This window comes from Mixophyes fleayi, chromosome 4 (genome assembly GCF_038048845.1).
Source record: "Mixophyes fleayi isolate aMixFle1 chromosome 4, aMixFle1.hap1, whole genome shotgun sequence".
NCBI lineage: Eukaryota > Metazoa > Chordata > Amphibia > Anura > Limnodynastidae > Mixophyes > Mixophyes fleayi.
The window spans coordinates 82,337,454-82,356,050 of record NC_134405.1 but is presented as its reverse complement, the minus strand read 5'-3'; the positions used below and the strand labels follow the sequence as shown (position 1 = coordinate 82,356,050).

General features: G+C 40.3%; 1 protein-coding gene across 3 annotated transcripts in view; it reads left to right on the top strand.

Annotated features, from left to right (window-relative positions):
- Positions 1 to 1,753: 1,753 nt before the first annotated feature.
- The window catches only part of ANKDD1A (ankyrin repeat and death domain containing 1A), a 38,012-nt gene continuing 21,168 nt past the window's right edge, over positions 1,754 to 18,597 (top strand). Inside the window, exons 1-3 of one of the 3 annotated variants that reach the window (XM_075207650.1) lie at positions 1,754 to 1,924; positions 14,661 to 14,768; positions 17,488 to 17,582. In XM_075207650.1, the coding sequence (XP_075063751.1) occupies positions 1,891 to 1,924; positions 14,661 to 14,768; positions 17,488 to 17,582 (237 nt within the window). In that variant the 5' untranslated portion in view covers positions 1,754 to 1,890. Of the gene's footprint in view, positions 1,925 to 14,660; positions 14,769 to 17,483; positions 17,583 to 18,597 lie in introns of those variants that run through there. The other 2 variants (XM_075207652.1, XM_075207651.1) reach the window with 2 other exon arrangements.

Genomic DNA, 18,597 nt, shown 5'->3' with positions numbered 1-18,597 from the left:
TCCACCACTGTAAGAAGGCGGACTGGTACAGAATGTAGGCATCATGGCAAGAGCCAGGATAGCGGGCAACACTCATGATTTTCATGTTTGCATCACAGACCACCTGCACATTGATAGATTATGAATGGTGACCGTATCTCTTCGTATACATATCCACTCGTTGATGAGGTGGTCTCATCCCAATGTGTGTGCCATTTATGGTCCCTAAGACATTAGGTAATACTGAGAGCCTATAGAAAGCTCCTTTCAACTTATGTCATTCAGAATCCTGGTGGGGGAAGCAGATATATGCATGCAACAGTTTGGTAAGAGCACTTAACACTACAGATAAGTGCCTGGAGAATGTCACCTGTGTGACCTCTACAACCTGTGAGCAGTCAGACTAGAAGGAACCTGTGGCAAAAAAAAAATGTAGAGCAGACATTAGTTTTTGCATCCTAGATAATGTATTGGAGCTAGATGTTAATAGCTCTAATTATCTCTCACCTGCTCATACAGCTACAGGAGGTTTTCTCTAAAAGGCAGGGTCAAAAGTACTCTAAAGTCACGTGGTCTGCAGAGCCTAAGCGGACCCTGGTTCTGGTGATTTTCCTATCTCCTTCTCCTCCCCTCCATAATGAACATCTCATTTTCAGCCAGCAACAGATCAAATAAATTCTCAATCAACTCCATTTTCATACACCCTCAGAATAATGAAGTTTTGGGGGCCCATTTTATATACATCATTAACCTGCATAAATTAATGGCTAATATTGTTGCTAATCTCGCCTATCAAAACCTGCATTTTTTCCTCTGACGGTTTCACAGCAAGAAAGTGGCGATTTTCAAAATCACAGCTTCATGCATATTTTACGACTTGCATTGTTAAGCTGGGTACACTCTACAGAATTTTCCACCAACTTTTTATGCCGATCGATTTTACATGCGATCGATGTTCCGATCGCTCGGTCCATGGACTGCATACACACTAGCCTTGTTTTAGAAGATAAAGGGAAGAGCGGACTTCCCTTTAGCGACTTTTTACAGCCATGTTGTCATGAGCAATGACTGTAATTTCGTACTCACTGTTGTGGATCGGTCAGAAGTTTATACACACTACACAATGGAAACGAGATTGGAACTAAAATATTAAACTGTACGACCAACCAAATGAGGCGACAATCGTCCATTTGGGCAGACCTTCGACCATCGTGGCACTACACACACTGAACCGACTTTTGAACGAGCGGTCGTATGTCGGCTGATTGAGCCGATTATTGGATGAAAACCGTGTAGTGTGTGCCCAGCTTTAGAATGGCAAAAGTCGGGATGGCGATTAGTAATGTGGCAATTCAGGTTACATCGGTTTACTGGCGATTTCCTATCAGGTCGCACTTTCAAACATCTCCAATTGCCAAATCAAAACGCCCTAGAAAATCGCAACATTGCGGTCATTTAGAAAAATCGCACCTTGATGCACTTAGCCCCAGGTGAGGTACATTGGGTACATTGCTGCTTCTCTGTGTGGAAAGGGAAAGACTGGGTACTGACTGAGACCTGCAGAATCATATATATCAGGCTATGTCTGTGCCTATATTTTATAACAAAATCTTCTAATGCATTTGTATAGATGCATCGCCTGAGTGAAGCTCTCCGCTGAAGAAGGCGTCTATACCAGGATTCTCTCCACCTACCACCCTCCCTCTCCTCCTCTTTCCTTTATCCCTACACTCACGTCCTCTCTCCTGTGCCCTCATTCCCTCCTCTCGGCTTCTGCCCCCCCTGACGTCACTGGCCGGCAGGCTCCTGCGCACTGACTCCCGTCTCACTCCCTGGAGGGCGCAGGCTGCCCTGGTAAGGGCTGGCACAGTATACCCGGCGGGATGAGGCTGAGCTGAGGTCGGCTCCGGGATGGAGAGCGCTTTGCTGTGCGATGATGAGATCTGTGAGTAGCGCTGCGCTCAGACTGTTGCTCTATACTTTTCACTAGGGCGGCTAGTGATGGTCTTTGGGTATAGGTATATATGGCTTTATTAGATTATTTCTGATTGTTTGAACCGTCCTTGTAGAGCAAATTGAGAGTTATCTATTGGGAACACTGTACAGCTGTTTTTCTTACAGCAGGTGGACAGGGAGTTAACACTGCTATCACTTCGTTCCCTCTAGGCACTAAAATCAGTGTTTCTATCCCCTACTCTATTACTGTCACATACATATCCATTATGGCATTGGGAGCTACCACAGTAAGCCTTACAGATTCTGATGACATAGTACTATCCAGAGGAAAACAATGACAGGAAGAAAGGGCTGGGACCCACCAGTCACAGCAACATTTGTCAGGATAGTGGAAACCAAAACATTTGTGTCCCCACGTAGAGGAATACTTGTCATTGTGGTGTGTGTCTGCAAAACCTTCTCATGATAACCCAATAAGTGTACATATCCTGATTCTACACCACTGTTTCTAGAACTGTGCTCGGTTCATTTGTCAAATGTCCCTAATTTCAAGGGGCAGACGGTACATTCGACAAATTGCATAATTTCTCTTCTGATATCCTGTTTGCTGCATGCATGTCTCAGTATATTTTAGTTATTTATTGTAGACAAGTATTTAAAATTCCACAGACTTTACTATGATTATAATCAGTGGTGGCATTTGATGAGAGGGTGTGGTGCTCTGTGTTTGCAGAGCTTATGTGCTTAGATGACACCCGCACACCAACTAAGAGTCTCGGAACATTACAGTCAAATTTTGGCCAATCTGAATGAACCTGTTTTACCTCATGTAAGTTGATTACACAAAAAGCTGTGTTGCCATTTTTCTCCTTATACATAGTTTGAGAAGCTCTTCATTTTGCTAGTACATAATTGAAGCATTTAGAGTGGATTGACTTTAATACTTGTGACCAGGAGTTTGGATACTTGTTCATATTTTACTTCATACCTCACTTAAAACTCATACAGGTTTAGGCAAACCTGTGGCCCAATGGCTTTTGTTTAGCTAAAATTTGCTATTTTTGTTCAGCAACAAATAGTCATTGCTAATATAGAGGGGAAAAATGGATTGCCGGGCTCCATAGCAAAATTTGGCCAGGGGCCTGGCAATTACGTTTTTGCTTTCAGGCCCCTCGCCCTGCTCTCAGTAGTGCAGAGTGTGTGTGTGTGTGTGTGTGTGGGAGGGGGGGGGGGGGCACTCTGTGAACATGGGTGGTCCGGTGCATGGGTCTCATGTGTGTGATCTGCTCAGAAGAGGTCTTTAGAGAACAGAGAGGGGGCCTCTGAGGTGGTGGGGCACCCACATTGGGGGACCTCCTCAGCTTGGCCCCCGGCTGTGTTGCATCCTTGAGTGTTATGCTCCTGGCTGCATGTTTAAAGAAACAGTAAACATTGGATTTACAATAGATTTACAACATCTTGTTGCACACATTTTATGTTTTCTTTGGTTTAGTGAAAGTTGATATTGTACACAGAGCATTGCTGGAAATGTACATGTGTCATGTTTCCTATCTCTACTGAGACGTCACCTTGGTAATACTGGCTAGTTTGTTGTCCCTGTAAAAAACTGGTTTTGTATTTAAACATCACTAGTGAAACAATGTATGATGTCACATGTAATGAAGGTGAGGCTATTTATGGCTGCTTGTCTGGTGTAGTAGGGGCACTGTTTACAGTTTCCATGTATCCAGAGATTAACTTTGTACAATTTGATTGTAGGTGGATTCCACTTTTTCTTTTCACCAAAACTTTCTTAGTGTATGTAAAGTCATGTGAAAAATACACTCTCTTTCACATTTGCGTTTTTACTGGTCAGGAAATAGCAATCATCCAGTTCTCTCCAAGCCCTAAAATCTCATATGACAAATGACCCATAACAGATTCACTGTGCCCTTTTTGTGTTCAACAAAAAACAAAGCTGACATGAAGAAGTCATGTGTGAAAAAGTAAGTATATCCTTATTGGGTATTACATATTCATAAAGGATGTTATTTGAGCGAGGTGCTGCTAACCCAGTGCATTTCATTATTGGATCATGAGAAAGTGCTGCTAGAATTTTTCAGATGTTTGTTAATATCTTACCAAGGGGAAAAATTCTGTAATGATCTCAGAGCAGTTGTTGTCCCATCAGGTTGAAAAGTCTTATAGGGCCATTTTCAAACATCTGAATATAAGTAGGTGGTGGAAGGGGTTATGTAGAGCTGTTCTTTATCCACTGGACCAGGATGCCTCACTATTATAAATTCTTCTTTGTACCAGGGTATAAAAATGTGAGGCCATCTGTCTAACAGGTGAAGCTTGGCCAAAATTGGATAATGCTAAAAAACAATGATCCTGAGAATATCAGAACATTCAGGTTTTGCAGTGGCCAAGTCAAAGTCCAGACCTTAACCCTGTTGAGATTTTGTGGTGGGGCCTTACGAGGGCTGTTCATGCACAAATGTCCTCAAACCGAGGAATGCAAGCCCTGTTATATGGATAAGTAGGCCGAAATTCCTGAATTACAATGTAACAGACTGATAAACTCATACAGAATATGAATCCTTCAAGTTATAGTTGCTAAAAGTGGTTCTACAAACTACTGAATCATGGGGTGTACTTATTTTTTCTCACATGGCTTCTTCATGTTGGCTTATCTTTTTGTAGCCAGTAATTTCCATTCAGATGTCTGTATTAGATACTAGTAATGTCCAATAAGATGTCTATTAGATACTAGTAATGCCCAATAAGATGTCTATTAGATACTAGTAATACCCAATAAGATGTCTATTAGATACTACTAATGCCCAATAAGATGTCTATTAGATGCAAGTAATGCCCAATATGATGTCTATTAGATACAAGTAATACCCAATAAGATGTCTATTAGATACACGTAATGACCAATAAGATGTCTACTAGGTACTAGGGGGTAAATTTATCAAGTTGCGAGTTTGAGAAAGTGGAGATATTGTCTATAGCAGCCAATCAGATTCTAGCTGTCATTTTGTAGAATGTGTTAAATAAATGATAGCTAGAATCTGATTGGTTGCTATAGGCAACATCTCCACTTTTTCAATCCCGCATCTTAATAAATTTACGCCTAGTAATGCCCAATAAGATGTCTATTAGATACTAGTAATGCCCAATAAGATGTCTATTAGATACAAGTATTGCCCAATAGGATGTCTATTAGATACTAGTAATGCCCAATAAGATGTCTGTATTAGATACTAGTAATGCCCAATAAGATGTCTATTAGTTGCCAATAATGCCTAATAAGGTGGCCATTAGCTGCAGTAATATCCAGCATGATGTTTATTAGTAAGGGAAGTATGCCCTTTAGTAATAGAAGTAGTAGTAGTATCAGCATTGGCAGTAATATACACAGCATAGTACTCACCCCTTGCTAACATCTTCTCTTATACTTGCCAACTTACTTTATGCTCTGTCAGCAGCTTCACCATCCATTGAACATTTATTGGTGCAGGTCTTCTCCAGTACCTCCCATCTTTACCCTTATTATTTGTTACCTCACTTCTCTGTGACCATCCTTTCTGTCCTTCATTCATGTTTGTCCATATCACTATGTCCATATTTTCAACATCTACATCCTTGTAGTGCCTCTCCACTGGACATGACCTGTAAGTGTCTGTTTCTTATTGGTCACCGCCAGTGGCCAATTAGAAGGCAGTGGGCACACCATCACGTCTCTTCATCAAATTAATCTGGTGGATTGAAGGAGAAAGAGGAATGAAATAAGTTAAAATTGTTAGAACAATATCTCAAGTCTGATATAATGTACCTTTATATATTTCAATGTGTGTGTCCTCATTTCCTTACGTTATGGTTTAGTGATGCTCCCAAATCCTTGCTTCCTCGCTGTCCACCACCAATGCTAATTGGTGCACCTGTATTTGTTGTTGAGGTAAAGTAGCTCAATGAGCGCATAGAACTTCAACTGTGGACGTCTGTATGGTGTGTAACATTTATTCACAGTTACGTACCGTATACTGTGACGTTATGTCCATTGAAAACATATTTAGAGACATTAATGAAAACTGTTTCAAAGGAAACATGTGCTGTAACCTATAGCAACCAGATATTTGCTTTAATTTTATAAGCTATAACAAAATTAAATCTGTTGCAGTGCCTTTTTTCTTTGCATCGTTTTTTTTTACATAAATACACCCCTACAATCTATTTTGCACGCTGCGGCAAGACTGATTTTCCTTGCAAATCGTTATTCGTCTGTTGAATCACTCTGTATGTCTCTACACTGGCTGCCTTTTTTCTACTGAATCCAATATAAAATACTTTTACTAACCTACAAGGCCATCAACAAAGCTGCACCAACATACATCTCCTCTCTTCTCTCAAAATATCTCCCAACTCGGCAACTCCGTTCTGCACAAGATCTGCGTCTCTCATCCACACTCATTACATCCTCCCATTCCCGGTTACAGGACTTTTTTCGGGCTGCACCCACTCTGTGGAATTCTCTCCCTCGCACAATAAGACTGTCCTCTGGTCTACAAACTTTCAAGTGTTCTCTGAAAACCCACCTCTTCAGACAAGCTTAAAAGATTCCTCAACCACCCTCTTAACCTCACTACCTTACCCTATTACCACCTGTTACACAATTTCACACAAGACAACTACCCCTTGACCAACATTGTTGTGTGACAGGATCATTTAGCTTATGAGTCACTTTTACCTTTTGCAGCCTGGCTGGGCTGAAATGCAAAATTTAAACTTAACCTTAACCTCATGTGTCTAACTCCCATTGTCCCATAGATTGTAAGCTTGCGAGCAGGGCCCTCTCACCTCTTTGTCTGTTTTACCCAGTTTGTTTATTAGTTTACTATGTTTGTCCCCAATTGTAAAGCGCTACGGAATATGTTGACGCTATATAAATAAATAAATGATGATGATGATGATAATTGATAAAGTGTGACTATTTATATTCTCCTATAGTGTTTATCTCATTATTTTGACTGCTGAAATAATAACGTATTTAATTTGGCTTTAAATTAACTAGTCTAAATGAGCATATCAGTTGCCATAGCTATGTGCGGAACAGTTGTTTCTATACACATATTAGGCCACATATACAGTTATGAGTAAATCCAGCTATAAATTACAATTTTGCACCTTGGCAAGACCATGTTGCACTTTGGGGAGGGCAAATTTAACAAGTGCAGACAGACTTAGAGTTTTGAGGGGGTGCATATACACCCCTTGTATCACAACATGGTATGTCCAGGTGTGAATTTATACCCTTGGGCTGGATTTGCTCATAACTGTAAATGCAGATCACTATGTGTACCTGTCTCTTGGTCCATATACAAAAATAGTGTTTCCAGTGCCAGAGGCAACACATATATCAGATTATTGTGTGAGATGCTGATGACTGCTGAGAAAATAATCTTTACTGAACCACCAATGCTGAAGCGGAAATCCATGTGTGCGAGCTCTGCTGAAACATTTAACTAAAATAATGAGAAGAGTTAGCGAGCATATCAAGCCACTCTAATTCAAAAGGACAAACCTAAAATGAAATATCCTCTTCTGTACCCACTTGGTTTTCACAGATAACTATGATTCAACATTTTTTGCAAAAACACAATAAAAGTCAAAAAATAGACAGATTTGGACACTCGCTGGATATATCCTCACAGCGGCTAGATGCTTGTTTGTCCGAAACTGGAAGTCCCCAGATGACCACACAATCCTGACCCTCTTGAATTATGTATGCAGGTGTTCAATTTGAGCATATTACTATCCTTATCCATGATTGGCCCAACCACTTTCTCTCTGTTTGGATTTCTAGGGCTGAATTCTTTGATAACTAAAACTTTGGGTTTTATTTTATTTTATTTTTATTTTTTCTCCTTGGAGTTGCTCTTATTTCTTTCCCCATATCCTGAGAACTTTGCCTTTTGCTTGCTCTCTCCCAACGTACCGCTTCATCCCTCTACTAACACTTTCTTGTTGTTTATCTGATACTTATCTGACTTAGTTATATCTCCCTGTGTTTGTGTATAGTTGTCCCCCTGTCCTCTATATCTCTTTGTGTCCACAGTAGAAAACAGAAATGTAATTTATTTTATTTCCTGACCACTGCTGTGATTGTGAATATTTGCATAACCGAGCATTATTACATAGAAGCATAGAGGCTTGAAGGAGGAAACAGGTCTGTTTAGTTTTCCCATTTTTTGTTTGTATGTTTACAGTGTTCACTCGTGCTTACTTTTCATACTTTCCTTCCGGGAGAAGGTATGAATAGAAGGGTTGGGCAGGCATGATGATGCGATTTGAGTCATCGAATGGCGTGATAAGGTGTATGATGCCGTCTTCATGACCCTGCTCAGACAGGTGGTCATTTGCCTGCAGAATGTAAGCATACGGGCACATCTCAAGTGTACACCAGGAGTAACAAGTGTGTATACTTATTCACCACAATACTGTAGAGAAAGTATAGGGATAGAGCATACTTGCCTACTTTTGAAGGCAACAGTCCGTCGAAGGGGCGTGGCCACGCATGTTGTGCCGTTAGGCCCATCCCCCTGTCAATCTAAGCCAATTTCTGCCAATAGCAGCAGGGGGCAGGGCCACAATGATATGTTTAGCCCCACACCCACCTTCTTCAACAACGGAGATGACTGCATCCGGGATGTTTGCCTGCTTTCTTGGGAATCCGGGAGAACTCCCAAAAATTCGGGAGGCAACTATGGGATAGCGTAGTTATAGTATAGAGAGGTTTAACATATAACATTTAACATATAAAATATAATGAAATACACATTACAAATGAAGTTAAATGAAATCAGATTTTTTTCCCTTTTAAAAATCAAATGGGAATCTTCGTTACTGACGTAGTCCAAATAGAAGTAATGCGAACAGATGGCTGCAACTAATAAATGACTTACTATGGACTAGAGGGGTCAATCAGACAATAGAAGCAGCTGATACTGCTGATGTCATCATAATTGTGTCTGGTTGCACCAACACCTGCAAGAACCGTATATATTTGTTTGCGTCCAGGTCTAACTCAGTTACAATTATGTGGACACCCTCTTACTGTGCTCGGCTGATGCTTGCATGCCCCTTCCCTCCTCGGACCTGCCTCTTTATCTATTAGGAGTCATAAGTGTCAGATGCAATAAATTCTGCATATGAATACATTTCTGGTTCGCATGCGCAGAATAGAAGTGTATTTTATGCAAAAAAACTCTACGCTCAGCTTCTCAGTGTTCACACATTCCCACCTACTTCGCTGGCTGGTGAAAGGCTTTCAGGGAAATTACCCCTGGGATGTCATGTGAACTAGCCCTTAGCCAGGTGTCTTTAAGCCTATTGTAAAACTTCAGCTTACAGTGCAGTGACTTAGTGGCAGAAATCACTGAAGCTTCTCGCTGTGCACACAATTTTCACTATGGCCATTTCCTGATACCAAGTTCGGTGACACGGGACAGTAGGCAGAATAAATGTGGGAGGTCAACAATCTTTGCAAAAGAATCAATCATTTTTATTTTTTTAAGAAATTATTATTTTTTAAAAAATAATCTTATTAGAAGCATTTAATACATACAAAAATCACGGTATCAATTTTGTGATTTACAATGGTGTAAAGGAATTAAAAAATATACATTTAAGCCTAGGAAAATTATTAAAATACATTAATTAAGCCATCATGAAAGATTGAAAATTAATGACACAGTTGAGTCAAAGTTTCATGGAAAAGTAAGTCAAATAAACAACTTATCATAGATATCAAAGTGTTCATAAAATAGTTCAATAAGTAATACTCCTCAATCTATACATTAACTTTCCTACATCTCCTGTGGCTGGAGGCAAATGGCTGATTTCTACACACATTCATGATCCCCTAAACAAAGGAACTAATATAAAATAATAGGCGGATCCTTAGCTAGCTCCCTTAGGTTATACCAAGAAGTAAATTTAAGACACTCATGAATCTGTTTCCTCCTGGTTAATGGTAGGGTATCAGTATAACTTTCTCATGTTGAGAAAACATGTTCTGCTCTTACCTCCGTATCTAGTGACACTTCCATCCATTCCATTCTAATGAGAAAAAAAGCTTTTCTTTAATGTATTTTACAGGGGGAGAATGCCGGTAAGTCCAGGTGTGTATTATAGTTTTATGTGCTGACGCACTAATAACTAATAACAATTTTCTGCTACCCATAGTAACGTTCTGATTCTTGGGAATGATGCCAAATATAGCCCACTCAGGGGTTAAGGGGATATAAATAACCAAACCTCTTAATGCTATAGTTCGAACTTGTAGCCAGGAACTCCTGACTTGAAGGCATAGCCATAAACAATGAAGTAAATCCGCACCATCTACACCACATCTATCACATTGGGAATGGGTAGTAAGTCCTATATATTGTCTACTTTGAGGAGAGAGGTAAAATCCATGGAAAATATTTCTAAATATATGCTTGATGGGAGTTTACAGGATAGCTCAAGGGCCTGCAATAATTCTTTGAGTGAAAGAGAGGGAGGAATAGATAGCCATTTACCCAACCCCACAGCAGAGGAAGAAAGATCTATGGAAGTGCGCAAATGGCTATAATGTAGAGAAATAGGCTTCTGATCTCCCCAAATGCTAAAACTTAAGCTATCAACTGGATTGTTGCAATGCAGTTCAGAAAATGTCCTAAGCACGTATAATGTTGAGCTTGAAAGAATGCTAACAGGAAAACTTCAACATTGGGAAACTTGGATAGTGCCTCAGTAAATAGTAAAGGGCATCTATCTCTTTTGTGTATCAGGCAATCCATTGTTCTGATTCTCCCTACCTTTCAGGTGGAGAATGGTAAGGCTGCCGCGCCATCCTGAAAATCAAGATTCCTCAGGAATGATAGATAAACCGATTTATATCTATTGAGACCTGTCTTATAGCGATTGATATGCCTGAGGTATATGCCTGGTAGTTCATAACAAAGGATTGTCTCGCATTTCCTGGGTAATCTCCTGGTCATGCAGGTGTAAAAAACTTACTAGATCTAAGTTACTCAAAAAGTCACTCTCCAGATATGTGTCGATATAAATATCACTATTCTGAAGCCAATCCCTTAGATAGCGAAGTAGTGAGGCATAATTATAAGTTCTAATGTCCGGAAAATTAATCCCTCCATTTCATTTTATTTGTTGCAATTTAATAATTTCAGTGCATGGTCTCTTACCTGCCCAAATAAACTTCTTGAATAAATTGTTAATTTGTATAATATCTTTTGAGGGAGCAGAACAGGGAGTGTTTGGAGATAATAGAGCAGTTTTGGAAACACAACCATCTTAATGAGATGTGCTCTTCTGTAAACGACAGCATCAGACCTCTCCACCCCTCTAAATCCCTTTCCGTATACCTATATACCTTATACAAGTGGAAATATTAATGGGGTACAAGTTAGAAATAGTTTTTGGTAATTAAATACCTAAATATGTGAATTGATTGGACATCCGACGGAAATTAAAATGATGGCCTCACTCCCGTTCCTCTCTCCCAGGCGCAGCGCTACTGTTTTGTCCCAATTCAAAGACAGACCAGAAATTGTTTCAAAGGATTCGATATCTTATTAGAAGGGTCTAGTGCTAGGTTGAATAATAAGGGTGACAGTGGACAACCCTGCAACTGGTCTAATATTTTATTTTTAATTTTGTGATAGTTGACCTTTAAAAAAAAACCTGTAAAATCAATAGTCATATTTATATAGGTTGATAGACAATAGGTCTATATTTTAATATATTTGCTCAGTCAGTGAGTGTCAAAATGTTTAATCAATCACACTGTTAACTAACACCCAGTAATACAAACATACACAAACTAAACACCTATGCTCATGCACAAGCAATAGACTGTAAACAGCAGGTGAAAACAACACGCATCCAAATATGACATAAAACATGCTTCCACATGTCCATTATTGATTGCACGCTCCCTTTAGTGACCGTTTTCGTGCTTAAAATAAGTTGATTATGAATGTTATTTAATTACCTCTTTCCAATAACAATACTTTGGTTATCGACCGATCTCTCTATTGCTACGGAGAGCTGAGTAGCGCTAAAGGTGTTCAGCAGAGGTGCTGGCTAAATGTATTTATGTTCCAGGACCCTAATACAGCCACAAAGTGGAGATTTCAGGGCTCCCGTCATAGTATTTTTATTATGAAAGAAAAAGATTTAGTCGAATTCACATTTAAAATGGAAAACACCTTCAAAACCACCAGTGTGCATTAGTTATTGTTACATTTGTGCAGTACAAAGGGAATTGGTAACTTGCTTTAAAGTAGGATTTTCAGGGTTTGCTTTAAAAATTGATGCATACGGATCATAATCCATTGTGACTTCTGAATTAAATCAACTCACGTGTGCTAGAACATAGATGTCAGCCTATCCCACTCTATCTGGGTGATACATGTGTGCACCTCACAATTTATCACGGCCAGTTTTCTTGAATTAATCTTCGCTAAATGAATACATTAAAATATGGCTTGTTTTTTGTCATTTAAGTAACTTAATCCAGGTGTAGTGGGTTAACATTGAGTCACCAGCCAAAGTCTTAAGGTTATCAAACAGGAGCTTCATTGTGAGGATCCATAGCACAACACAGCAACACACTTAAACAGCAAAATTACAGTTATGTGCAAAGTTCAGGGTATATTGGCACCTTCAGTGGAGAGGTGTGAAACTTTCACCCTCCGCAGACACCAGCCAAGACTAAACCGAACTGAATTTGAGTCCTTAAATAGACCCAAACTCCTCCCCTTTGAGGAATGGGTGGGGCTATCTCCGGACTGCCTGGAGGTTAACCCTTTCCTCAGATTCGGCAGTTTCTCCGCCACACCAGGTTAGCACAAGAAAATAGTGAGTGCTAAATTCAGGAACAGAAAGTTGCCAACCTTCCAACAAAAAAAAAACATTGTTGCCAACCTTTCAAACCGTATCAGGTTAGTATTTTATGGAAATCGATGGTTGACCACCAGTTTTTACCAGCACATTTGTTTTTATGTAATAAAAAAATGTATTGAATAATTATGGACAATCTTGTGTGTGTAGCCGGTACAGGCAGTAATGCCTGTATGTTGTTCTACTTTTACTGATCATTATGTCTTGTTTACCAACTGACAAAAACTGACTTTATTGTCAGTAAATTTATTGACATATAGCAACCGTGATGAGCATTGAATCTCTGTAATGAAGTTTTTTTTTCATACCATAAAGAACACAGATGCTTGTATACTTTTATCATCAGTAGCAACTGTGAATGCCTAGAACAGTTGCTATTGATGAATAGTATTCTCTGTAATGACGGACAAACACGGGCATATCCATGCACTCAACCAGAGTGCCAAGTGGCAGCATTAGTGTCCCTACACATAAGTAGCCAAATTAGATGAGATCCTACCACTCAGCACACCCCAAATCCCTTCTGGCATCACTGGGCTCTGTCACTGTGGATGCAAGATGACCACACGTGGACCAATAGTCGTCATCTTCCTACAATATTTACTGACATGTTGGATAGTGAGCCAATCAAGTTCAGATTAATGTCAGGTTAACATTTGGGCCACAAAGCTGTAATATTGCCTTCTGACAATATGGCAGACGTGTATGGCCAACTGAAGGTGCATAGGCTTGCAGCTTGTCCACCTATTCTGTGTGACAGGGTATCCCACCTGCAAAGAGTGAACCAGGACTTGCTCCTTAGAAACATTGGAATCTCTCTGTGCAGTGAGGAGCTGAATAAGGTTTTTTTTTTCTTGTTTTGTTAACGTATTCCCCGGAGCCCTCACACACAATGGTAGCCTGTCAGCTCTAATTTGTATCACTGCTCAGTGTAGTACTAGTGATTGAAAGGGAAGCTCAGAGGCAAGGATCTGTGTGGAATATGAAGAGACTGACCAGAGCCCACCAGTTCAGTTATGAAAACATCAACAATTAGTGTATATTGCGTTAAGATGCAATATATCGTGTAACAGAGTCGATTTTCTAGACAAGCTGGCTGAGATCTTTTACAATATACAGCATTCAGAAGCAATATCTTATTAACTCAATAATTTTACAATTCCATGGTTTTACAATCAGAACTTATAGTATGCTAGAAGGTATAGAAATGTCATGGGTGAATGAAACAGATCTATCCCTTGAGGTTTATAGGCATGAAAAGCAGCGTCATCTACATGGGGATGTGGCAGTTGTCAGTAATTGTAAAACACAGTATAAGTGACACTAACAGCAGAAAGTGAAAATCTTGGACACTGAGCTGAGAATTTTAGAGTTTCCAAGTATGATGATATGGTGCTAAATTCTACACTAATACAATGGTGGTTATTAACGAAAGTGAAAATGATCAGTAACCAGTATCAGCCAATAATACATTTGCTTCATTATTTCATTGTGCACTAGACTGATTGGAGCTGATTAGTCGCTGCTGGTTACTTAACCCGAAAAATATGAGTAAGCAGAAGTCCCGGTAGCGGGAACCCATTAGTAGGCAGGGAAGGCCCAAATATATGGAAGAATAATATATTTTGGTGCTACTTCCCCTTTAATTGCGTTCATCCGCAACTATATAGGAGTTATTTTACATCCATAGAAGTCTGTTTGTTAGAACCAGCTGTTATAAACCTGTTATATGCATGATTTGTAACCTCCTGATTCTTGGTTTGTTTCAGTGCTCCGCACCGAGCAAGAGTTTCACTTCGCAGCAAAAACTAACAACACGGAGAAGATGATTCAGTTGATTAAGAAAGGGGTGGATGTCAGAGCCAAGAACAGTGTAGGTACAGTATCCCTTCCACACTACTACCAGGGATGGTGCACACCGCCGTACAGGGATGCTTCTTTGTAAATACAATGTGTTCTCCCTTTAGGAAATAAAGAACTTTACATGAAGCCATTTGTTAATTGATTGTTAATATGTTACTACCCCTACACATAGCGCTAATCCTCACATATGGCACTGTTTCCCCCACTCTACATTAACACCTCAACACATAGCATTTAACTTTACATACGTTTGTTCATTATTCCATAAAATATAAATGTCCATCGCTCTCTAAAATAGCAATCTTACATATAGCATGTCCCATAGCAAAAATTAGGGGAGGGCCTGACACTGCCTCTCCAGCTTCCCAGACCCCAGACCCCGGCTCTGATGTTTGAGAGAAGACCTGGGCTTTAGGAGGGTGACCTGGGCCCTCTCCCTGCTGTTCTTCCTAGTGGTCACAGTGGCGGTAGTTCTGCCACTGACTAGATCCCCACACATCACAATATACAGAACACGTGGCGTAGTGGTTAGCACTTCTGCCTTACAGCACTGGGGTCATGAGTTCAATTCCCGACCATGGCCTTATCTGTGTGGAGTTTGTATGTTCTCCCCGTGTTTGCGTGGGTTTCCTTCGGGTGCTCCGGTTTCCTCCCACATTCCAAAAACATACTGGTAGGTTAATTGGCTGCTAACAAAATTGACCCTAGTCTGTCTTTCTGTGCCTGTCTCTGTGTGTGTGTGTGTGTGTGTGTGTTAGTTAGGGAATTTAGACTGTAAGCCCCAATGGGGCAGGGACTGATGTGAGTGAGTTCTCTGTACAGCGCTTGCGTAATTAGTGGCGCTATATAAATAAATTGTGATGAACACGTTCTCCAGAAATAACTTTATACTAACTGCTTCAAGCTCAGAAATCTCACAGTTACCTTCTATCTACACTAACACCCTACACAAGCTAATCAACCCCACAATTGTACAGTAATACACTTACACAACACAGTACACACCACACTTTACTGTACTTTATGCCTTGTACCATGGTCTTTATATTCTACTAATCCTACAATGTGTCCAACACACTAGTAACAGTATTATCCATACACACACTAACCTAACACTTTGCTTCATGTTTAATACTGGAAAAAATAATAGCATTGCAAACATCAATAAGAACTGTCTACAAAAATACCCCAACACATTCTATTAAACCCCAAATATTACACAGTCCCACACGTCCTACACTAAACCTCTACACACATCACTAAACAACAGTGCTTCCAACATTTCAGATTGTGCGCCCCAACTCTCAGCAACAATATCTCTACACACAGTTATATCAAACAAAATACAGATGATACTACTGCTACATCTCTGTTTATTACAGCCCCAAACACTGCTTTTCATCCCTGTAGTATCACAGATTCAACCTGCTTGATGCTTCCCTGATAAAATAAAGGTAACAGAACATAACAATCCCTAAATATATCCATAGCTCATTTATATCTGTCCTGCTACAAACACTGTACAGTACCCCTTCTGTGTTCATTGAAAACCATCCATCTATGTCACTGCCCATACTCTAAGCCACTTTCTCACAACACCGTCATGTAACTTTAACAGCCCTTGCGTTATTGTGTGTCACTTCCACCCTCATGTACACATCTACTGTAATGCCATGGACAACAGCCAGATGACCTTTGCTGATGCTTTTATGTAAGGAAACTCTCCCAGTCTACTGCCCCCTACATCTCCAACCTCCTCTCCATTCACACTCCTGCCCGCTCCCTGCGCTCGGCCAATGATCGTCGCCTCTCCTCCTCTCTGATTACCTCTTCCCACTCCAGAATCCAAGACTTCTCCCGGGCAGCCCCCCTTCTCTGGAATGACCTCCCTCGCTCCGTCCGTCTCTCTCCTACTCTAAGCTCCTTCAAACGGGCACTAAAAACCCACCTGTTCCTCAAAGCCTACCAACCATCCACCTAACCTGCTCTCCCCTCCATCCTCCCGTCCCCTTTTCTCTCCCTTTACGTCAACTGGCTCCCTTTGTACCTGAGTTTTGTTCACCCTCCCTTAGGATGTAAGCTCATTTGAGCAGGGCCCTCTTCCCTCCTGTGTCCTTACCTACTCTTCTGCTCCATCTTTTCTGCATTAGCCTGCCTGGAGCTCCTGAACTGTTGGTATTTTTGTTTACTGCTCAGTAATGTTTTACCCTATACTGTCTATTGTCTGTGCATTGTATGGCGCTGCGGAACTCTTGTGGCGTCTAACAAATAAAGGATAATAATAATAATAATATTAACTTGTGTTTTAGGCTTGGTGTTAGATGGACATTTTATTTTGTAACTCTTTTTTTACCCCTTTTTTAGTATACATATTGTATAGTATGGTATACTGTAGAAACACTTGAAGACCATGACAGGAGCAGTCTGTAAGCTTATCAGCCTTTGAAGTTTTTCAGTTCAGTTAAGTACCATTCCAGACCTCATAGATGAAAGAGAATATCATTTATTAATGTTTCATAGTGCATAAAGCAATGTACATGTTAGAAAGGCCAGGCTAAACCAACATGCACATTGTAAGTTCACAAAGATTTAAACAGACAGCAAGGAAGACGCTGTGTCAGGATTATGGCAGACTTTCCTGCTCCTGACAGGTGATACTTGGCCCAGGCTGATCGCCATACAGACACTGGATCATGGTATCTCTTCTGTGTCCTTTCCTTGTGCTCCAGGTAGACAGGACAGCCCTACACTGGGCAGCAGGAGCTGGACAAGAGCAAGCAGTGAGGATGCTACTGGAACATGACATGCCTGTGGACGAGGAGGACAATGTAAGTGCCTGCTTTATCAGGGACCCAAGCACCTTTTTATCCCTTTGCTGTCTTTATTGGAAAGATTCTACAGATCTTCTACTTTTATGTTAAGTTTAAGTTTCCGTATTCAGTGGTATGTAATGGTTCTGCAAATTGTAATATATGATAATATTAAACAAATGTAGTGGTTCCTTGATTTTGACTAGGGTTACTCCATACCTAATAGTATGTCTTTAAAACATTTATATGACCTCACCATTATCATTTGGACACCAGAAGAGCACTTGACAGGTTTTTGTAGTAAAACTGCATCCATTTTGTATCTTATATTAGAAAGCCCTTAATATAGTAAAAGGAAAAGCGCTGCTAAAATCCATGTTGTAACAGAACAGACATTCCCCCTCTTATATTAAACTATGACGCTGTGCCCTGTTTTTATAACGTGATTCTTAGGCACATTGTTTAGAGCCCAGGTATCCTACATGTTTACTAGTACTGTGTAGTAGGGAGCCGTGCGAGGGTCCATTCTGAGATACTAGTAGACTATCCAAAGATAACTCTGTAGCTCTAAGAGCTCCAGAATTGCCATTATATAACAGACTGGGAGATCCTCCCAAACCTGCAGCTTGACCACTGTGCCTGGGACCTATTTAATTGGGTTCCGTGGCACCTGATCACTTTTTCTGTATTGGGGTTGCCATGGAGACCCACTAACTAGGCACCTTATTGCTGCTTCCACATTAGAGTTGCTGTGGAAACTCTGCAGCGTCACTGGGTATAGCTGTAAATATATATTTAAGGGGCGGAGGAGACCCAATGCCCCCCTTGCCTGCTGCTCAACAGCAATAAATCACGGGTAATAGTGATCTAATGCTAGATCTGATGCCAACAGTGCTGTGGGGCAGGAAATATGAATCTGGTACACATTATATATCTGGTTCCCTGATTAAAACTATTTTTTAAATAAAAACTAAAAAAATAACCATAAATAAAATATAAAAAAACACAAAAAAATTGGTCCCTGCCTCCCATT